At 46.6% G+C, this 16,887-nt stretch overlaps 1 protein-coding gene and 1 pseudogene across 1 annotated transcript; both read left to right on the top strand.

The window, feature by feature from the left end:
• The first annotated feature begins 3,860 nt into the window (after positions 1–3,860).
• LOC117071510 lies at positions 3,861–4,736 on the top strand (annotated as a pseudogene).
• Positions 4,737–15,038: 10,302 nt separating this feature from the next.
• LOC117070171 (60S ribosomal protein L38) lies at positions 15,039–15,375 on the top strand. Its single transcript, XM_033188909.1, has one exon. It carries the CDS (start codon positions 15,115–15,117, stop codon positions 15,325–15,327), a length of 213 nt encoding a protein of 70 aa, XP_033044800.1. The 5' UTR covers positions 15,039–15,114; the 3' UTR covers positions 15,328–15,375.
• The last annotated feature ends 1,512 nt before the right edge of the window (positions 15,376–16,887 follow it).

Here is a 16,887-nt window from a genome sequence, read left to right as displayed (position 1 = left end):
AAATAGACAAATAAATGACATGAGGACATTATAGGCAGTAAGTTCAGGATGTGGAAAACCAAAAAAGCTGAACCAGAGAGAAGATGAAATGAACAGAAGCCAGATATAAAGACCTCATGTACCCTGCTAAAGAAAAGAGATTTTATTCTCTAAGAAGCAAGAGCAACTAAAGATGTATGTAGCACACAGACCTCCTATCCTGTGTTTTAGGTGGACTCTGGCTTCCATTTGGAAACTAGATTAGAGGGAGCCAGGTAGAAGGCCAGACGGAGAGGAGACAGGTGCCACAACTCTGGCAGGGTGATCGCAAACGCACATACCTACGCAGGCCAGCCATAGACATCTCCAAAATACAACCACTCAGGCCTGTGGCAGTCTGAGATCTCTCATCCGGCCATAGCGGACATTTATTAAGTCTTCCAAAACGCGAAGAGGAACCAGACACAGATCCATAGGCGAAAGGGGACTCACCATTGCCTCTTACACTGACCACTGCCCACTTTTTTTTTATCATACTGGATGAAACATGAGGCATACTGCCGGGCACAGTGGCTCATGCCTGTAATCCCAACACCTTGGGAGGCAGAGGCAGGAGGATCTCCTGAGCCCAGGAGTTCAAGACCAGCCTGGACAACATGGGGAGACTCCATCTCTATTTGTATTTTAACAACAACAAAAAAGACATGAGGCACAGAGACTAAAGCAGAAAAGAAATCCTTCTCTCCTGCGTTCTTTCAAAGGGGGAACAAGTAATAGGGAGGCTACATCAATTTTTACCTCTCCAGAAAAAGACAGAAAGCAGGACACAGGCTACTGTAAGTCAGGGCATAATTCATTGCTCTGATGGTTCTCCAAGTGTCACCCCTGAGCCGGCAGCATTCACATCCCCCAAGAGCTTGTTAGAAACACATTCTCACCAGGTGCGGTGGCTCACACCTGTAATCCCAGCACTTTGGGAGGCCAAGGCAGATGGATTACTCAAGGTCAGGAGTTCAAGGCCAGCCTCACCAATATGGTGAAACCCTGTCTCTACTAAAAATACAAAAATTAGCCAGCCGTGGTGGCACATGCCTGTAATCCCAGCTACTTGGGAGGCTGAGGCAGGAGAATTTCTTGAGCCCAGGAGATGAAGGTTGCAGTGAGCCGAGATCATGCCACTACACTCCAGCCTGGGTGACAGAGCAAAATTCTGTCTCAAAAAAAAAAAAATTATCAGTCCTGCCCCCAGCCCTACTGAACCAGAATCTCTGGGGATGGAGCTTAGGAATCTGTGCTTTAACAAGCACAGATGTAAGTTCAAGTTTAAAACCGCTGGGCCTGGTGGATCACCGCTGTAATCCCATCACTTTGGGAGGCTGAGGTGGGCGGATGACTCGAGGTCAGGAGTTTGAGACCAGCCTGGGCAACATGGTGAAACCCCTTCTCTATAAAAAATTAGCCGGGCATGGTAGCGTGACCTATAGTCCCAGCTACTCTGGAGGCTGAAGTGGGAGAATTGCTTGAGCCTAGGAGGTGGAGGTTGCAGTGAACCAAAATCATGCCACTGCACTCCAACCTGGATGACAGAGGGAGACCCTGTCTCAAAAAAAAGGTTTAAAACCATTCCTCTTTATAATACAGTACACTGTACATGCTACTTATGGCATGCTCCCTGATCTTCTACCAGACTTACCTGTTAAAACTACTGCTCAGGCTCCTTTGAATTTACTCTTGGTTAAAAAAAAATTGCCTGGTGGGGAGCAGTGGGGCATGCCTGTAATCCCAGCACTTTGGGAGGCCAAGGCAAGTGGGTCACTTGGGGTCAGGAGTTCCAGAGCAGCCTGGCCAACATGATGAAACCCTGTCTCTACTAAAAATAAAAAACAAACTTAGCTGAGCTTGGTGCCATGAGCCTGTAATCACAGCTACTGAGGAGGCTGAGGCAGGAGAATTGCTTAAACCCAGGAGGCAGAAATTGCAGTGAGCAGAGATCACACCACTGCACTCTAGCCCAGGTGACAGAGTGAGACTCTGTCTCAAAAAAAAAAAAAAAAAAGCCAAATTATCTCCTCACCAAAATTTTAAAAATTTACTTGTGTGAACTTGTCACAAATACATAAAGCAAAGTACACCTATCTCATGCATTTTATGTATATTCTTATTTCATAAAAGCTTTGAAGTGGTTGGTATATAGGTAATGAATGTTTACCTTGGATCTCAAATGCACTTTATGAAGACTGTTAAAATGTTTAATCTATAGAAGATCTGGAACTTTGTAGGGACTTGGAGACCAGAGTTTTCTAGTCCACAAAGTCAAAAAGCCTAGGAAACATACACCAAGAGAAACCATCTATAAGAAGCCAGGTAGAGGACAAGCGCAGTGGCTCACACCTGTAATCCCAGCACTTTGGGAGGCAGAGGTGGGCGGACCACTTGAGGTCAGGAGTTCCAGACCAGCCCAGTCAACATTGTGAAACCCCGTCTCTACTAAATATACAAAAGTTAGCCGGACGTGGTGGCACATGCCTGTAGTCCCAGCTATTTGGGAGGCTGAGGCAAGAGAATCACTTGAACCCGAGAGGCAGAGGTTGCAGTGAGCCAAGATTGCACCACTGCACTCCAGCCTGGGTGACAAAGCACGACCCCATCTCAAAAAAAAAAAAAAAAAAAAAGCCATACAGAAATCCTGCGTATCCAGGTTTCCTGGGGTCTTCAAAGTGAAGGCACTCACTGGTCCTCTGTTGTTGTATAAGAAAGAATGTGGGCTGGGCACAGTGGCTCACACCTGTAATCCCAGCATTTTGGGAGGCCGAGGTGGGCAGATTACGAGGTCAGGAGATCGAGACCATCCTGGCTAATACAGTGAAACCCCGTCTCTACTAAAAATACAAAAAATTAGCCAGCCATAGTGGTGGGCACCTGTAGTCCCAGCTACTTGGGAGGCTGAGGCAGGAGAATGGCGTGAACCCGGGAGACAGAGCTGGCAGTGAGCCAAGATTGTGCCACTGCACTCCAGTCTGGACGACAGAGTGACACTCCATCTCAAAACAAAAAAAAAAGAAGGAATGTGGACATTTTACTGAAATTTTAAGAGCCACCTATTTTTCTCCCTGTTTACAAAATATGTCAGCTGGGCATGGTGACTCATGCCTGTAATCCCAGCACTCTGGGAGCCAGAGATGGGCAGATCACTTGAAGTCAGGAGTTTGAGACCAGCCTGGGCAACATGGCAAACTTGTTGCCCAGTTTTGCAACAATTTTGCAAAATTGTTTTATTTTAGTCTCCACTAGAAATACAAAAATTAGTCATGGCACATGCCTGTAATCCCAAATACTGGGGAGGCTGAGGCACGAGAATCACTTGAACCTGGGAGGCAGAAGTCACAGCAAGCCAAGATCCTGCCACTGCACTCCAGCCTGGTGGATATAGCAAGATCCTGTCTCAAAAAACAAAATATGTCTATTGCCATGAAGGAGCGTTTCGTTCTGGCCCTCTGCAACTACTCGAGCCCAGAATTTAGAGACCAGCCTGGACAATATAGCAAGAGCTACAAAAATTAAAAATGAAGCAGGCATGGTGGCGCACACCTGTAGTCCTAGCTACTCGGGAGGCTGAGTGGGGAGAACCGCTTGAGCCCGGGAGTTCGAGGTTACCATGAGCTATGATCATGCCACTACACTGAAGCTCTGGGCAACCGTGAAAGAGTGAGACTCTTTTAAAAAAAGAAAAAAAATAGGTGTTAGCCAGTTAGACCACTTGACCAGGATGCGTGCAGCTCAGCCAGCCACAGAACTGGAATTTTTTCAGGAGCAGGGGGAGCATGGAGTTTGGACTTTGCTGAGCAACTGAAGTGAGCGCAGAGCTTGCTTGCTTAGGAGAGAGCCCCATGGATGGCAAACAAGGGGGCATGATGGGAGCAAGCGCACGGGGCCAAGAGACTCTCCTGACACCAGGCTTCTGTCAAACCCACTGTGTGTGATTGGTCTCCTATGCCTGAAACTGCAATCTACAGACATCAGCTGTCTCTGAGGACCCTCATCACCCAGGGGTGGCTTGTGAACATCATCACGGCAGATCATGTTTCCCCACTCCATGAAGCCCGTCTCAGAGGTCATCCCTCTTGTGTAAAGATTTTATTAAAGCATGGAGCTCAGGTGATTGGTGTGACAACAGACTGGCACCTTCCACTGTTTAATGTTTGTGTTAGCCACAGCTGGGATTGTGTGAATTTGCTTCTGCAGCATGGAGCCAGCATTCAACCTGAGAGTGATCTGGCATCCCCCATCCATGAAGCTTCTAGGAGAGGCCACGTGGAGTGTGTTGACGCTCTTATAGCTTATGGGGGCAACATTGACCATAAAATCAGCCACCTGGGCACTCCACTCTATTTGGCTTGTGAAAAACAGCAGATAGCCTGTGTAAAGAAGCTTCTAGAGTCAGGAGCAGACATGAACCAAGGGAGAGGTCAGGATTCTCCACTTCATGCAGTGGCCAGGACAGCCAGTGAAGAGATGGCTTGCCTGCTCATGGATTTTGGAGCAGACACCCAGGCCAAGAATGCTGAAGGCAAATATCCTGTGGAGCTGGTGCCTCCAGAGAGCCCTTTGGTCCAGCTGTTCTTGGAGAGGGAAGTCCCTCTTCTTTGATGCAGTTATGCCACCTTAGAATTTGGAAGTGCTTTGGAATCCAGCAGCATCATAAGATAACCAAACTGGTCCTCCCAGAGGTTCTGAAATGGTTTCTCCTACATCTTTAAATGCATCAATGGAATGGATTCACAAACAACATGATGTTGTAGCCACTAGAATTTTAAAATCAAGTTGGGTTTACAGTGTTTGATTAGTTTTTTCGATTAGATTTGTATTTGTTATAAACGTGTTTATAGAGTTTGACTAATTTTTTTATTAGATTTGTATTTGTTAAACTATGAAGCCAGAGTTTAAACACACTGCATGCGTTTGTATTTTTTTTTTTTTTTTTTGAGACGGAGTCTCGCTCTGTTGCCCGGGCTGGAGTGCAGTGGCCGGATCTCAGCTCACTGCAAGCTCCGCCTCCCGGGTTTACGCCATTCTCCTGCCTCAGCCTCCGGAGTAGCTGGGACTACAGGCGCCCGCCACCTCGCCCGGCTAGCTTTTTGTATTTTTCAGTAGAGACGGGGATTTCACCGTGTTAGCCAGGATGGTCTCGAACTCCTGACCTCGTGATCCGCCCGTCTCGGCCTCCCAAAGTGCTGGGATTACAGGTTTGAGCCACCGCGCCCGGCCAATGTTTGTATTATTAGTTAGAAGGCATGAAGACTTTTTTTCCTGCTTGGAGAGTGTCTAAAATAACAGTTATTGTTTTGCATATCTACTGCATGCCAAGCACTTTCTGCATCATCTAATTTAGCCCTCACAGCAACTGGGTCAATACGTCCAATTTCTCAGTGCAAGGATAGAGGAGTCAGATTCAAATACAGGTTTTCTGATGTTAACCTATGTGATGATTTGATTGAAGCAGGATTTTCCAGCATCACTATCCTTGTTTCATCTCTTCTATATGGGAATGAAAATAAAGAAATATATTTCAAAAAAATAATAGAGCCGGTCTTCTGGTGTCGATATCAGGTCTCCCCCTTAGATGGTGACAATAGGAAAGCAGTTTACACTCCCTTTGCTGGTGTAACCAGCAGGAACTGCCGTAAATTTCCTGGTACAATACCTGAAACAAGGCAAACACCCAACAGATGTCTTGCATATATTGATTCCCTTCTCTGCCAGTACAGTAACATCGAGAATGGACCCAGCAGTATAATAACATCAGTCACCACTAGATGGCAGTAGTGGCACTAAGTAATTAGTTATTAAGATACCCTTTTTAAAAAAATGAAGTAGCTAAACAACTACAAAAAAAAAAAAAAAGACTGGTCCTTCTTAGACCTAAGTATTATTTCTGTTACTCAGATTTTACTCATTATTTCATTCAGCAAATACGCATTTGTATCATATCAGCAAATATGTATGTCAGGCACCACAGTAGGCAGTTAGGATACTAGGCTTAGTGAAGGAAGACACAGTGCCTGCCCACACAGACCTTAGGGGGGAGGTAGGAAAATGGACAAAGAATCACACCAGCAAGATACCACAGCATAGTAAGTGCTGTGAGAGTGCACAAGGGAAGAAGCAGCCATGGTAGGAAAGGAAGGTGTCCCTAAGAAGCAGATGAGAAAAAGATGAAGGAGCCAAGATCCAAGGAAGATAGATGATAGGTGAGGGGTGGAAACGGGGTCCCCAGGAAGAGCTTGCCAAAGGCTCAGAAGCAGGCTAGGGCCTGCTGCTGGAGGGACATGCAGAGGCCAGGCCTTGCATGCCCTCAGGAGCCTTATTCAAGTTGGAAAGTTTGGTCTTTTTTCAAAAAAAAAAAAAAAAAAAAAAAAAGGCCTGCCGCGGTGGCTCACACCTGTAATCCCAGCACTTTGGAAGGCTGAGTCAGGCGGATCACGAGGTCAGGGGTTCAAGACCAGCCTGGCCAAGACGGTGAAACCCCATCTCTACTAAAAATACAAAAAAATTAGCTGGGCATGGTGGCAGGCACCTGTAATCCCAGCTACTCCAGAAGCTGAGGCAGAGAACTGCTTGAACCCGGGAGGCAGAGCTTGCAGTGAGCTGAGATCACGCCACTGCACTCCAGTCTGGGCGACAGAGCAAGACTCTGTCTCAAAAAAAAAAAAAAAAAAGAGAAAGGCCAGGCATGGTGACTCACACCGGTAATTCCAACACTTTGGGAGGCCAAGGCAGGCAGATCACTTGAGGTCAGGAGTTTGAGACAACATGGTGAAACCCCATCTCTCCTAAAAATAAAAAAATTAGGCAGAGTGCAGTGGCTTACGCCTATAATCCCAGCACTTTGGGAGACTGAGGAGGGCGGATCACCTGAGGTCAGGAGTTCGAGACCAGCCCAGCCAACATGGCAAAACCCCGTCTCTACTAAAAATACAAAATTAGCCAGGCGTGGTGGAGCACGCCTGTAATCCCAGCTACTCGGAAGGCTGAGGCAGGAGAATCACTTGAACCTGGGAGGCGGAGGTTGCAATGAGCCGAGACTGTGCCACTGCACTCCAGCCTGGGCAAAAAGAGCAAAACTCCATCTCGAAATAAATAAATAAACAAATAAATTAATAAAAATACAAAAATTAGCTGGGCGTGGTGGTGCATGCCTGTAGTCCAAGCTACTTGGGAGACTGAGGCACAAGAATCACTTGATTCTAGGAGGCAGAGGTTACAGTGAGCCGAGATAGTGCCATTGCGCTCTAGCCTGGGAGACAGAGCAAGACCCTGTCTCAAAAAAAAAAAAAAAAGGATGTTAAAGAAAAATATTATTTATTATTATTTATGACATTTGTTAAAAGGTGGTAACCTTTTATTTATTTATTTATTTTATTTTTTAATTCATTTTATTTATCCAAAAGGAGTCACAGTGATAGGTGTAGGGACTACTACCACAGGGTCTTGCAGTGGGTTCGAGAGATTGGACTCAACGCCGACTTCAACAAAGACAAGGGGAGATTTATAACCAAGGAGAAGGGTGGGGGTCACTGGATGGAAAATTACTGAGAGGAAACATCAACGACATATGGTTTCTGACTTGGGATTATTGTAGAGGATGGACAGATATCATAGGTGAGGGTTTTAGCAAGATTCTTACTTAAACGAATCTATCAGAACAGAGAGGGAAGTCCGTGGTCAGGACTAGTCAAGCAAAGAACTCAGAGGAACCTGACTAAAGTTCTGATTAAGAAGAGAGTCTATGTCGGATGAAGATGGAAACCATCATTCTGAGCAAACTATCACGAGGACAGAAAACCAAACACCACATGTTCTCACTCATAGGTAGGAACTGAACAATGAGAACACTTGGACACGGGGCGGGGAACATCGCACACCGGGGCCTGTTGTGGGGTTGGGGGGAGGGGGGAGGGATAGCATTAGGAGATACACCTAATGTAAATGATGACTTGATGGGTGCAGCAAACCAGCACGGCACATGTATACATATGTAACAAACCTGCACGTTGTGCACATGTACCCTACCTTATTTTTATAATAAAAAATTTTTTAAAAAAAAGAAGAGAGTCCATGTCAAGAAATAAAGGAAAGTACAGGACTCAGTAGCTAGTGGGAGTGGTGCAGAAGAGGGAAGTGTCAGAGATAGCTCCCAACCACCTGGTTCAGAGACAGCAAATGGAAGGTGGGGCCACCCACTAGGCTAGCGGAATTAAAAGGAGGGGGGGCCTTCAACTGCGCTTGGGTAGAGGGGAAGGAAAGTCATGAGCTTATCTTTAGGCTGATTTTCAGGGGTCTTGAGATATCCTTGTTTTTTAATTGAGACAGGGTCTTGCTCTGTCACCCAGGCTGGAGAGCAGTGCATGATACTATCTCACTGCACTCTCCACCTCCTGGAGTTTGAGACCAGCTTGGGCAAAATAGCGAGACCCTGTTTCTACAAAAAAAAAAAAAGAGAGAGAGAGAGAAAGAGGAAAGAGAGAGAAAGAGAGAAAGAAAGAAATCTAACAAGAGACAGAGATCAGGATAGAAATAAGGATGGTTTCAGCCGGGCACAGTGGCATGCACCTGCTATAGTCCCAGATACCAAGGAGGCCGAGGCAGGAATATCACTTGAGCCTAGGAGTTTGTGACCAGCCTGGGCAACGTAGTGAGATACCCAGCTCAAAACAAAAAGGACAGGGTATGAGAGAAGAGAAGGGAAGGTTTCAAGATAATTGAAGCACAAAATGAACCACAACTGACCGATAACAGGATTATAAGAAGCATATGCCTGAGTTCTCTTCTCAACAAATTGCTCTCACTACCAAACTCCCTCTCAGAGATGGGGATGGGCTCCTTTCAAAAGTCCCCAAGCACTGCATGGGCTGTTTAACCGGGCTGGCCCAAACACTTGAGTGCCAGCGTTTATGACACCTCATCACACATACAACCTTCAGCTTAGATGTCAGAGGAGGAAGCCGGGCACGGTGGCTCACACCTGTAATCCCAGTACTTTGGGAGGCTAAGGTGGGCAGATCTCCTGAGTTCCAGACCAGATAATGATACTCCATTTCAACAAAAAGAAAAAGAAAAAAAGAGAGAGAGAGAGAGAAAGTTGGTCTGGACCAGCTTGACCAACATGGAGAAACTCCGTCTCTACTAAAAGTACAAAAAATTAGCCGGGCATAGTGGCGCATGCCTGTAATCCCAGCTACTCGGGAGGCTGAGGCAGGAGAATTGCTTGAATCCGGGAGGCGGAGGTTGCAGTGAGCTAAGATCACGTCATTGCACACTCTAGCCTGGACAACAAGAGCAAAACTCTATCTCAAAAAAAACAGATGTTGTAGGAGGAGAGGTGCTTGGCTTGGTAGGTCAGCTGTTCCAAAGCACAGCAGTGAAGGTGGAGGGATTTCTTTGTCTTTTCGGTTTTTTGTTTTTGAGACAGGGTCTCTCTCTATCACCCAATCTGGAGTGCAGTGGCACAATCATGGCTCACTGAAACCTCCACCTCCTGAGCGCAAGCAATCCTCCCACCTCAGCCTCGTGAGTAGCTAGGACTACAGGCATGGGGCTAATTTTCTTTTTAAATTATTTTTTGGAAGAGATGAAGTATCACCATGTTTGCTAGGCTGATCTCGAACTCCTGGGCACAAGAGATCTACCCACCACCACACTCACCTGAAGCATGGTTCTTAACTTTGAGAGAGATTTCTCTTGTCCATCCCTGTTTCAACAGTCAAAGCATGGTCAGGAGAGGTACTCATAGTAGACATACACAGGCTTGGCTTCATAACCCGGTTCCTTCCAATACAAACTGTGAGAGCCTGGGGCAATTATTTACCTCTCTAAACTCTAGTTCCCCTAACTTTAAAATAGGGCTTCTCTGCAGCTAACAGTACGGTAAGTAAAGAGAAAGAGAAAGGTTGGAAAGATAAGCAATTGTGGTAAAATGTTAACAATTGGTGAATCTATGTGATATAAAATTGCCTCTCAGATGAGACTCTTTTTTTTTTTTTTTTTAAGAAGGAGTTTCGCTCTTGTTACCCAGGCTGGAGTGCGATGGCATGATCTCAGCTCATCACAACCTCTGCCTACCAGGTTCAAGCAATTCTCCTGCCTCAGCCTCCCACACGCCCAGCTAACTTTGTATTTTTGGTATAGACAAGGTTTCAACATGTTGGTTAGGCTGGTCTCAAACTCCTGACCTCAAGTGATGCACCCACCTCAGCTCCCAAAGTGCTGGGATTACAGGCATGAGAAACCATGCCCAGCCTCAGATGAGACTCTTGTAATGCTTTGTTTTTGTTTTTGTTTTTGAGACGGAGTCTTGCTCTGTTGCCCAGGTTGGAGTATAGTGGCGCGATCTCTCGTTCAAGCAATTCTCCTGCCTCGGCCTCCCGAGTTGCTGGGATTACAGGTGTGTACCACCATGCCCAGCTAATTTTGTATTTTTAGTAGAGACAGGGTTTCCACATCTTGACCAGGTTGGTCTGAACTCCTGACCTCATGATCCACCCGTCTCAGCCTCCCAAAGTGCTGGGATTACAGGCCCGAGTCTCGGGCACCCAGCCCGAGACTCTTGTAATGTTTTAATAGGCTTCAAATTTTTCTTTCTTTTCTTTTTTTTTTTTTTTTGAGACGGAGTCTCCCAGTGTTGCCCAGGCTGGAGTGCGGTGGCACAATCTCTGCTCACTGCAAGCTCCGTCTTCCGGGTTCACACCAGTCTCCTGCCTCAGCCTCTCCAGTAGCGGGACCACAGGCGCCCATCACCACACCCGGCTAATTTTTTGTATTTTTAGTAGAGACAGTATTTCACCATGTTAGCCAGGATGGTTTCAATCTCCTGACCTCGCGATCCGCCCGCCTCGGCCTCCCAAAGTGCTGGGATTATAGGAGTGAGCCACCGCGCCCAGCCGGCTTCAAATTTTTCTAAATAAAAAATAATTGGGGCATATAAAAATAGAAATACCAGGCCAGGGGCAGTGGCTCATGCCTGTAATCCCAACATTTTGGGAGGCCAAAGCAGGTGGATCACCTGAGGTCAGGAGATCGAGACCAGCCTGACCAACATGGAGAAACCCCACCTTTACTAAAAATACAAAATTAGCCAGGCATGGTGGCACATGCCTGCAATCCCAGCTACTTGGGAAGCTGAGGCAGGAGAATCGCTTGAACCTGGGAGGCACAGGTTGCAGTGAGCCAAGATAGTGCCATTGCACTCCAGCCTGGGCAACAAGAGTGAAACTCCATCTCAAAAAACAAATAAACAAAAAAAAGAAATACCTAGTAAGGACAGTAGCAGGTGTGAATATAGATTAAGCAAGATTGGCCATTAGTTGAGAATCATTAAAGTTGGGTGATGGGTACATGGAGGTTCATTACATTATTTTCTACTTCTGTATATTTCAGGGTTTGGGTTTTTTCTTTTCTTTTTTTTTTTTCTTAGACGGAGTCTCGTACTTTCACCCAGGCTGGAGTGCGGTGGCACAATCTCGGCTCACTGCAAGCTCTGCCTCCCAGGTCCACGCCATTCTCCTGCCTCAGCCTCCTGAGTAGCTGAGACTACAGGCGCCCGCCACCACACCCATCAAGGTTTTTTTTGGGGTTTTTTTTTGTATTTTTAGTACAGACAGGGTTTCACCATGTTGGCCAGGATGGTCTCGATCTCCTGACCTTGTGATCCGCCCGCCTTGGCCTCCCACAGTGCTGGGATTACCCGCTTGAGCCACCGCGCCCAGCCTGGGATTTTTCATCACTAAAAGTTTTGTGTTTGCTTTATGGTTTGGGGGTTTTCTTTAGATAGCATCTTGCTCTGTCACCCAGGCTGGAGTGCAGTGGTGCAAACATGGCTCACTGCAGTCTTGACCTCCTGGGCTCAAGTGATCCTCCCTCCTCAGCCTCCCAAGTAGCTGGGGCTACAGGTGTGCACCACCATATCCAACTAGTTTTTTATTTTTTTTCATTTTTGGTAGAGAGGGGATATTGCTACATTGCCCATGCTAGTCTCAAACCCCTTGGTTCAAGTGATCCTCCTGTCTCACCCTGCCAAAGTGTTGAGATTACAGGTGTGAGACACCACACCCAGCAAATCAAGAAGTTTTTTCATTTTTTGGGTTTTGGGGGAAGTTTTTGTTGTATTTTGGTGTTTTTGTTTTTGTTTTTATTTGTGTTTTTGTTTTGAGACAGTGTCTCTGTTGCTCAGGCTTGGGTGCAATGGTGTGATCACAGCTCACTGCAGCCTGGACCTCCCAGGCTCAAGCAATCCAGTTTTTTTGTCTCTGTTTTTTCGTTTATTTTATTTATTTATTTATTTATTTATTTATTTATTTTTGAGACAGATAGAGTCTCCTTCTGTCACCCAGTCTACAGTGCAGTGGCATGATCTTGGCTCACTGCAACCTATGCCTCCCAAGTTTAAGTGATTCTCCTACCTCAGCCTCCTGAATAGCTGGAACCATAGGCGCCTGCCACCACGCCCAGCTAATTTTTGTATTTTTAGTAGAGACAGGGTTTCATATGTTGGCCAGGATGGTCTCAAACTCCTGACCTCAGGTGATCTGCTTGCCTCGGCCTCCCAAAGTACTGGGATTACAAGCATGAGCCACCGCACCCAGCTCCAAACAGTTGTTCATTTAGTGAGGACGATGCCTTGGTCTGTTCCCATTTATAATATGTTCCTTTGCCCTACTGCCCTCCAAGATAGAAGATGCACTAAAATCCAGTTCCTCCCTAGGTTTACTGCAATATATAAGCTTCTATACATTTTTTCATCTTATAAAGGTTGAAAATGGTTGATGACTAATTGGAAGCTTCGCACAAATCCTTGGATTTTTTTTTCTTTTTTCTTTTTTTCTTTTTTTTGAGACAGAGTCTTGCTTTGTCACCCAGGCTGGAGTGCAGTGGTGCAGTCTTGGCTCACTGCAGACTCCGCCTCTTGGATTCAAGCAATTCTCCTGCCTCAGCCTCCTGAGTAGCTGGGACCATAGGCATGCGCCGCCACACCCAGCTAATTTTTGTATTTTTAGTAGAGACAGGGTTTCACCATGTTGGCCACAATGGTCTTGATCTCCTGACCTCATGATTCACCTGCCTCAGCCTCCCAAAATGCTGGGATTACAGGCGTGAGCCACCATGCCCAGCCAATTCCTTGGATTTAAGAGCCGACAGTTGCGAGAACTTCCCTTTTGGCAGGCAAACCAACTCCAAGACGTGAAAGCCACGGGAATGCTGGGAAGATAAATTCAGAAAGACAGAGGTCCTACTCAATGGCACCATCACCATGCACTGCTGTGGCCAAGCCTCCGAAGTTTCCTAGCTCCTTCTTCCAGGCTGCTGAAGGGCACCCTGGAGCACCTGGGCTGAGAGAAGTCCCTGCCCCAGGTTTGGGGGCACAGGCCCCTACTGTCCTTTTCTGCCTTGTCTCTGGCCCTTCTCCCCTGTCTTCCAGCCACACCAAACAACAGGCCACACCCCGCTGCACTCAGCTGTCTCCCACAGACATGTTTTTGCCCTTTCTCATGCAGTAGCTCACTGCCTGGAATGCCCTTCCCAGCATTTCCCCTAGAAACTCCATTTGCTCTTCTGAATGCCTTATAAGGATCTCTTTTCCAGAAAACATCCTTACGAATCCTATCAGTTGGGGTTACCTGGTCATCTCTCTACTTAGCGATCAGTGTTCAAATCCTGCTTCTCTATACCAGCTCTGTAAGGTTGAATGAGCTGTTCCATCTTCTCTGTCTAGGTTTTCTCATTTCTTTTTTTGTCCTTTTTTTTTTGAGACAAGGTCTGGCTTTGTCTCCCAGGCTAGAGTGCAGTGCGCAATCTCGGCTCACTGCAACCTCCTCCTCCCAGGCTCAAGCAATCCTCTCACCTCAGCCTCCAGAATAGCTGGGACTACAGGCATGTGCCACCACACCCAACTAATTTTTTGTATTTTTAGTAGAGGTATGGTTTTACTATGTTGCCCATGGTGGTCTTGAACTCATGAGCTCAAAGTCACCCGCCCACCTTGGCCTCCCAGAGCGCTGGGATTACAGACATGCCTGGCCCAGGCCATGCCCTTTCTGAAGCCTCCAGAGGAGACCCTCTGTTCCATGCCTTTTTTCTTCTGGTGTTGGTGGCAGTCTTGGAGTTCCTTGCTTCATGGATGATGCTTCACTCCAGTCTATGTGGCAGAAATTCTCTGGCGTGTGTAGACAAGCCTTCCTCTGTCTCCCTCTTATGAAGATATATGTGATAACACTTAAGGCCCACCCTGATCATCCAAAATCATCATCTCCCCATCTCAAGATACTTTTTTTTTTTTTTTTTTGAGACGGAGTCTCGGTCTGTTTCCCAGGCTGGAGTGCAGTAGCGTAATCTTGGCTCACTGCATCCACCACCTCCCAGGCTCAAGTGATTCTCCTGCCTCAGCCTCCTAAGTAGCTGGGACCACAAGCATGTGCCACCGTGCCCAGCTAATTTTTGAATTTTTAGTAGAGATGAGGTTTCACCATATTGGCCAGGCTGGTCTCAAACTCCTGACTTCAAGTGATCCACCTGCTTTGGCCTCCCAAAGTGCTAGGATTACAGGCATGAGCCATTGTGCCCAGCATCAAGGTCCTTAAATTAAGGTGGGCTTAGTGAGCCGAGATCATGTCACTGCACTTCGGCCTGGGCGACAAAGCAAGACTCCATCTTTTTTTTTTTTTTTTTTTTTTTTTTTTTTTTTTGAGACGGAGTCTCGGTCTGTCGCCCAGGCTGGAGTGCAGTGGCCGGATCTCAGCTCACTGCAAGCTCCGCCTCCCGGGTTTACGCCATTCTCTCGCCTCAGCCTCCCGCGTAGCTGGGACTACAGGCGCCCGCCACCTCTCCCGGCTAGTTTTTTGTATTTTTAGTAGAGACGGGGTTTCACCGTGTTAGCCAGGATGGTCTCGATCTCCTGACCTCGTGATCCGCCCGTCTCGGCCTCCCAAAGTGCTGGGATTACAGGCTTGAGCCACCGCGCCCGGCCAAGACTCCATCTTAAAATAAAATAAAATAAAATAATATATGGAGGTCCTTTTTTCGTCCTTTTACTCGGTCGCTGCTAGCTGTCCCGGTCCGTGCCAGCTCCCTGCGCGCCTCGTCGCCATGCCTCGGAAAATTGAGGAAATCAAGGACTTCCTGCTCACAGCCCGACGAAAGGATGCCAAATCTGTCAAGATCAAGAAAAATAAGGACAATGTGAAGTTTAAAGTTCGATGCAGCAGATACCTTTACACCCTGGTCATCACTGACAAAGAGAAGGCAGAGAAACTGAAGCAGTCCCTGCCCCCTGGTTTGGCAGTGAAGGAACTGAAATGAACCAGACACACTGATTTGAACTGTATTAAAATACTAAAAATCCTAAAATAATAATAATAATAATATATGGTTTTTTGTTTTTTTCTTTTTTCTTTTTTTTTTTTGAGACAGAGTTTCGCTCTTGTTGCCCAGGCTGGAGTGCACTGGTGCAATCCCGACTCACTGCAACCTCTACCTCCTGGGTTCTAGTGATTCTCCTGCCTCAGCCTCCCAAGTAGCTGGGATTACAGGCATACACCACCACGCCCAGGTAATTTTTTGTATTTTTAGTAGAGACAGGGTTTCTCCATATCGATCAGGCTGGTCTTGAACTCCCAACCTCAGGTGATCCATCCACCTCGGCCTCCCAAAGTGCTGGAATTACAGGCATGAGCCACCACGCCTGGCCTAAAATGAAATTTTTTAAAGTAAGATCTTTAACTTACACAGCTGCACACCTGCAAAGCCCTCATTGTTGGGGTGGGTTTTTTTTTGTTTGTTTGTTTGTTTTGAGACAGAGTCTCAGATTACCATGAGATAATCCCAAGGTGGCCTGGGATTACCAAGCCACCTTGCCCTGCCTGTGTTTTGGTTTTTGTTTTTGCTAGATAAAGTAACATTCAGTTTCCATGTATTAGGATGTCATTGGGAGACCATTATTCAGCCCACCACACACATCCCCAAATCTATCAGGTTAAATGGAGGTAGATTTTTAAGCTTCCCTAGTAGCTGGGACTACAGGCATGCACCACTATGTCTGGCTAATTATTTTTATTTTTTATAGAGTTGGGGGTCTCGCTACATTGCCCAGACTGGTCTTGAATTTCTAGGCTCAAGTAAACCTCCTGCCTCTGCCTTCCAAAGTGCTGGGATTACTGGTATGAGTCACTACACTGAGCCAGGGAGAAGGAATTTTAACTGAGTCCCTCCTATAATAACTCCACACCTCTCTAAAAACCATACTGCTCACCCCTCCCCACCCCCACAAGTTTTAGAGTTTCTGACTCCTGAAACAGAATGAGTCACAGACAGTTCCCATCAGAAAAGACTATGCCCCTCCCACCTCCCACTTAGTTCCTGTTTGTTTAGGATTCAAGTGTCTTGGGCAGTTAGATAGCTCCCCAGCCTGTCCACTTTCCCTCTTGCCTCCTCTCTACTATCCCCAGAAATGCTTGTGCAATATTGAACTGACTCACCGAGGAATAACTCATGACTCTCCCTTGTTTACAGTTTAAGGGACTAGGGTGTTGAAATATCTCAGCAAAGGCCACTGAGGGCCTCTTGAGTCCAGGGACAAGGAAACACTGGACAGCCTGGGAGGAGCTGGGTACATTCTCCGGCCTTCTCTCAGAGGGGCTTTTGCTGTTTTGTAATAGGCAGTGGTGTGTTGGTAAATATTTAACAAGGCATCTCCAAGGGGAAAAGTCTTAATATGTAGTGTTTACCTATTCCTGTGGTGTAAATACCCCTGCTATGGCCAATTTCAAGCTACCAACATGATGTCATTGGAACCAAAGTTGGAAAGAAATGTGCATCATCATTTTGAGGAGCTGACTCCAGCACGCCACTGTAGCTCCACAG

Source organism: Trachypithecus francoisi, unplaced genomic scaffold (assembly GCF_009764315.1).
Source record: "Trachypithecus francoisi isolate TF-2019V2 unplaced genomic scaffold, Tfra_2.0 Lachesis_group3, whole genome shotgun sequence".
Lineage (NCBI taxonomy): Eukaryota > Metazoa > Chordata > Mammalia > Primates > Cercopithecidae > Trachypithecus > Trachypithecus francoisi.
Note: the sequence above shows the minus strand (reverse complement) of the source record. Positions and strands in the feature narration are given on the sequence as shown.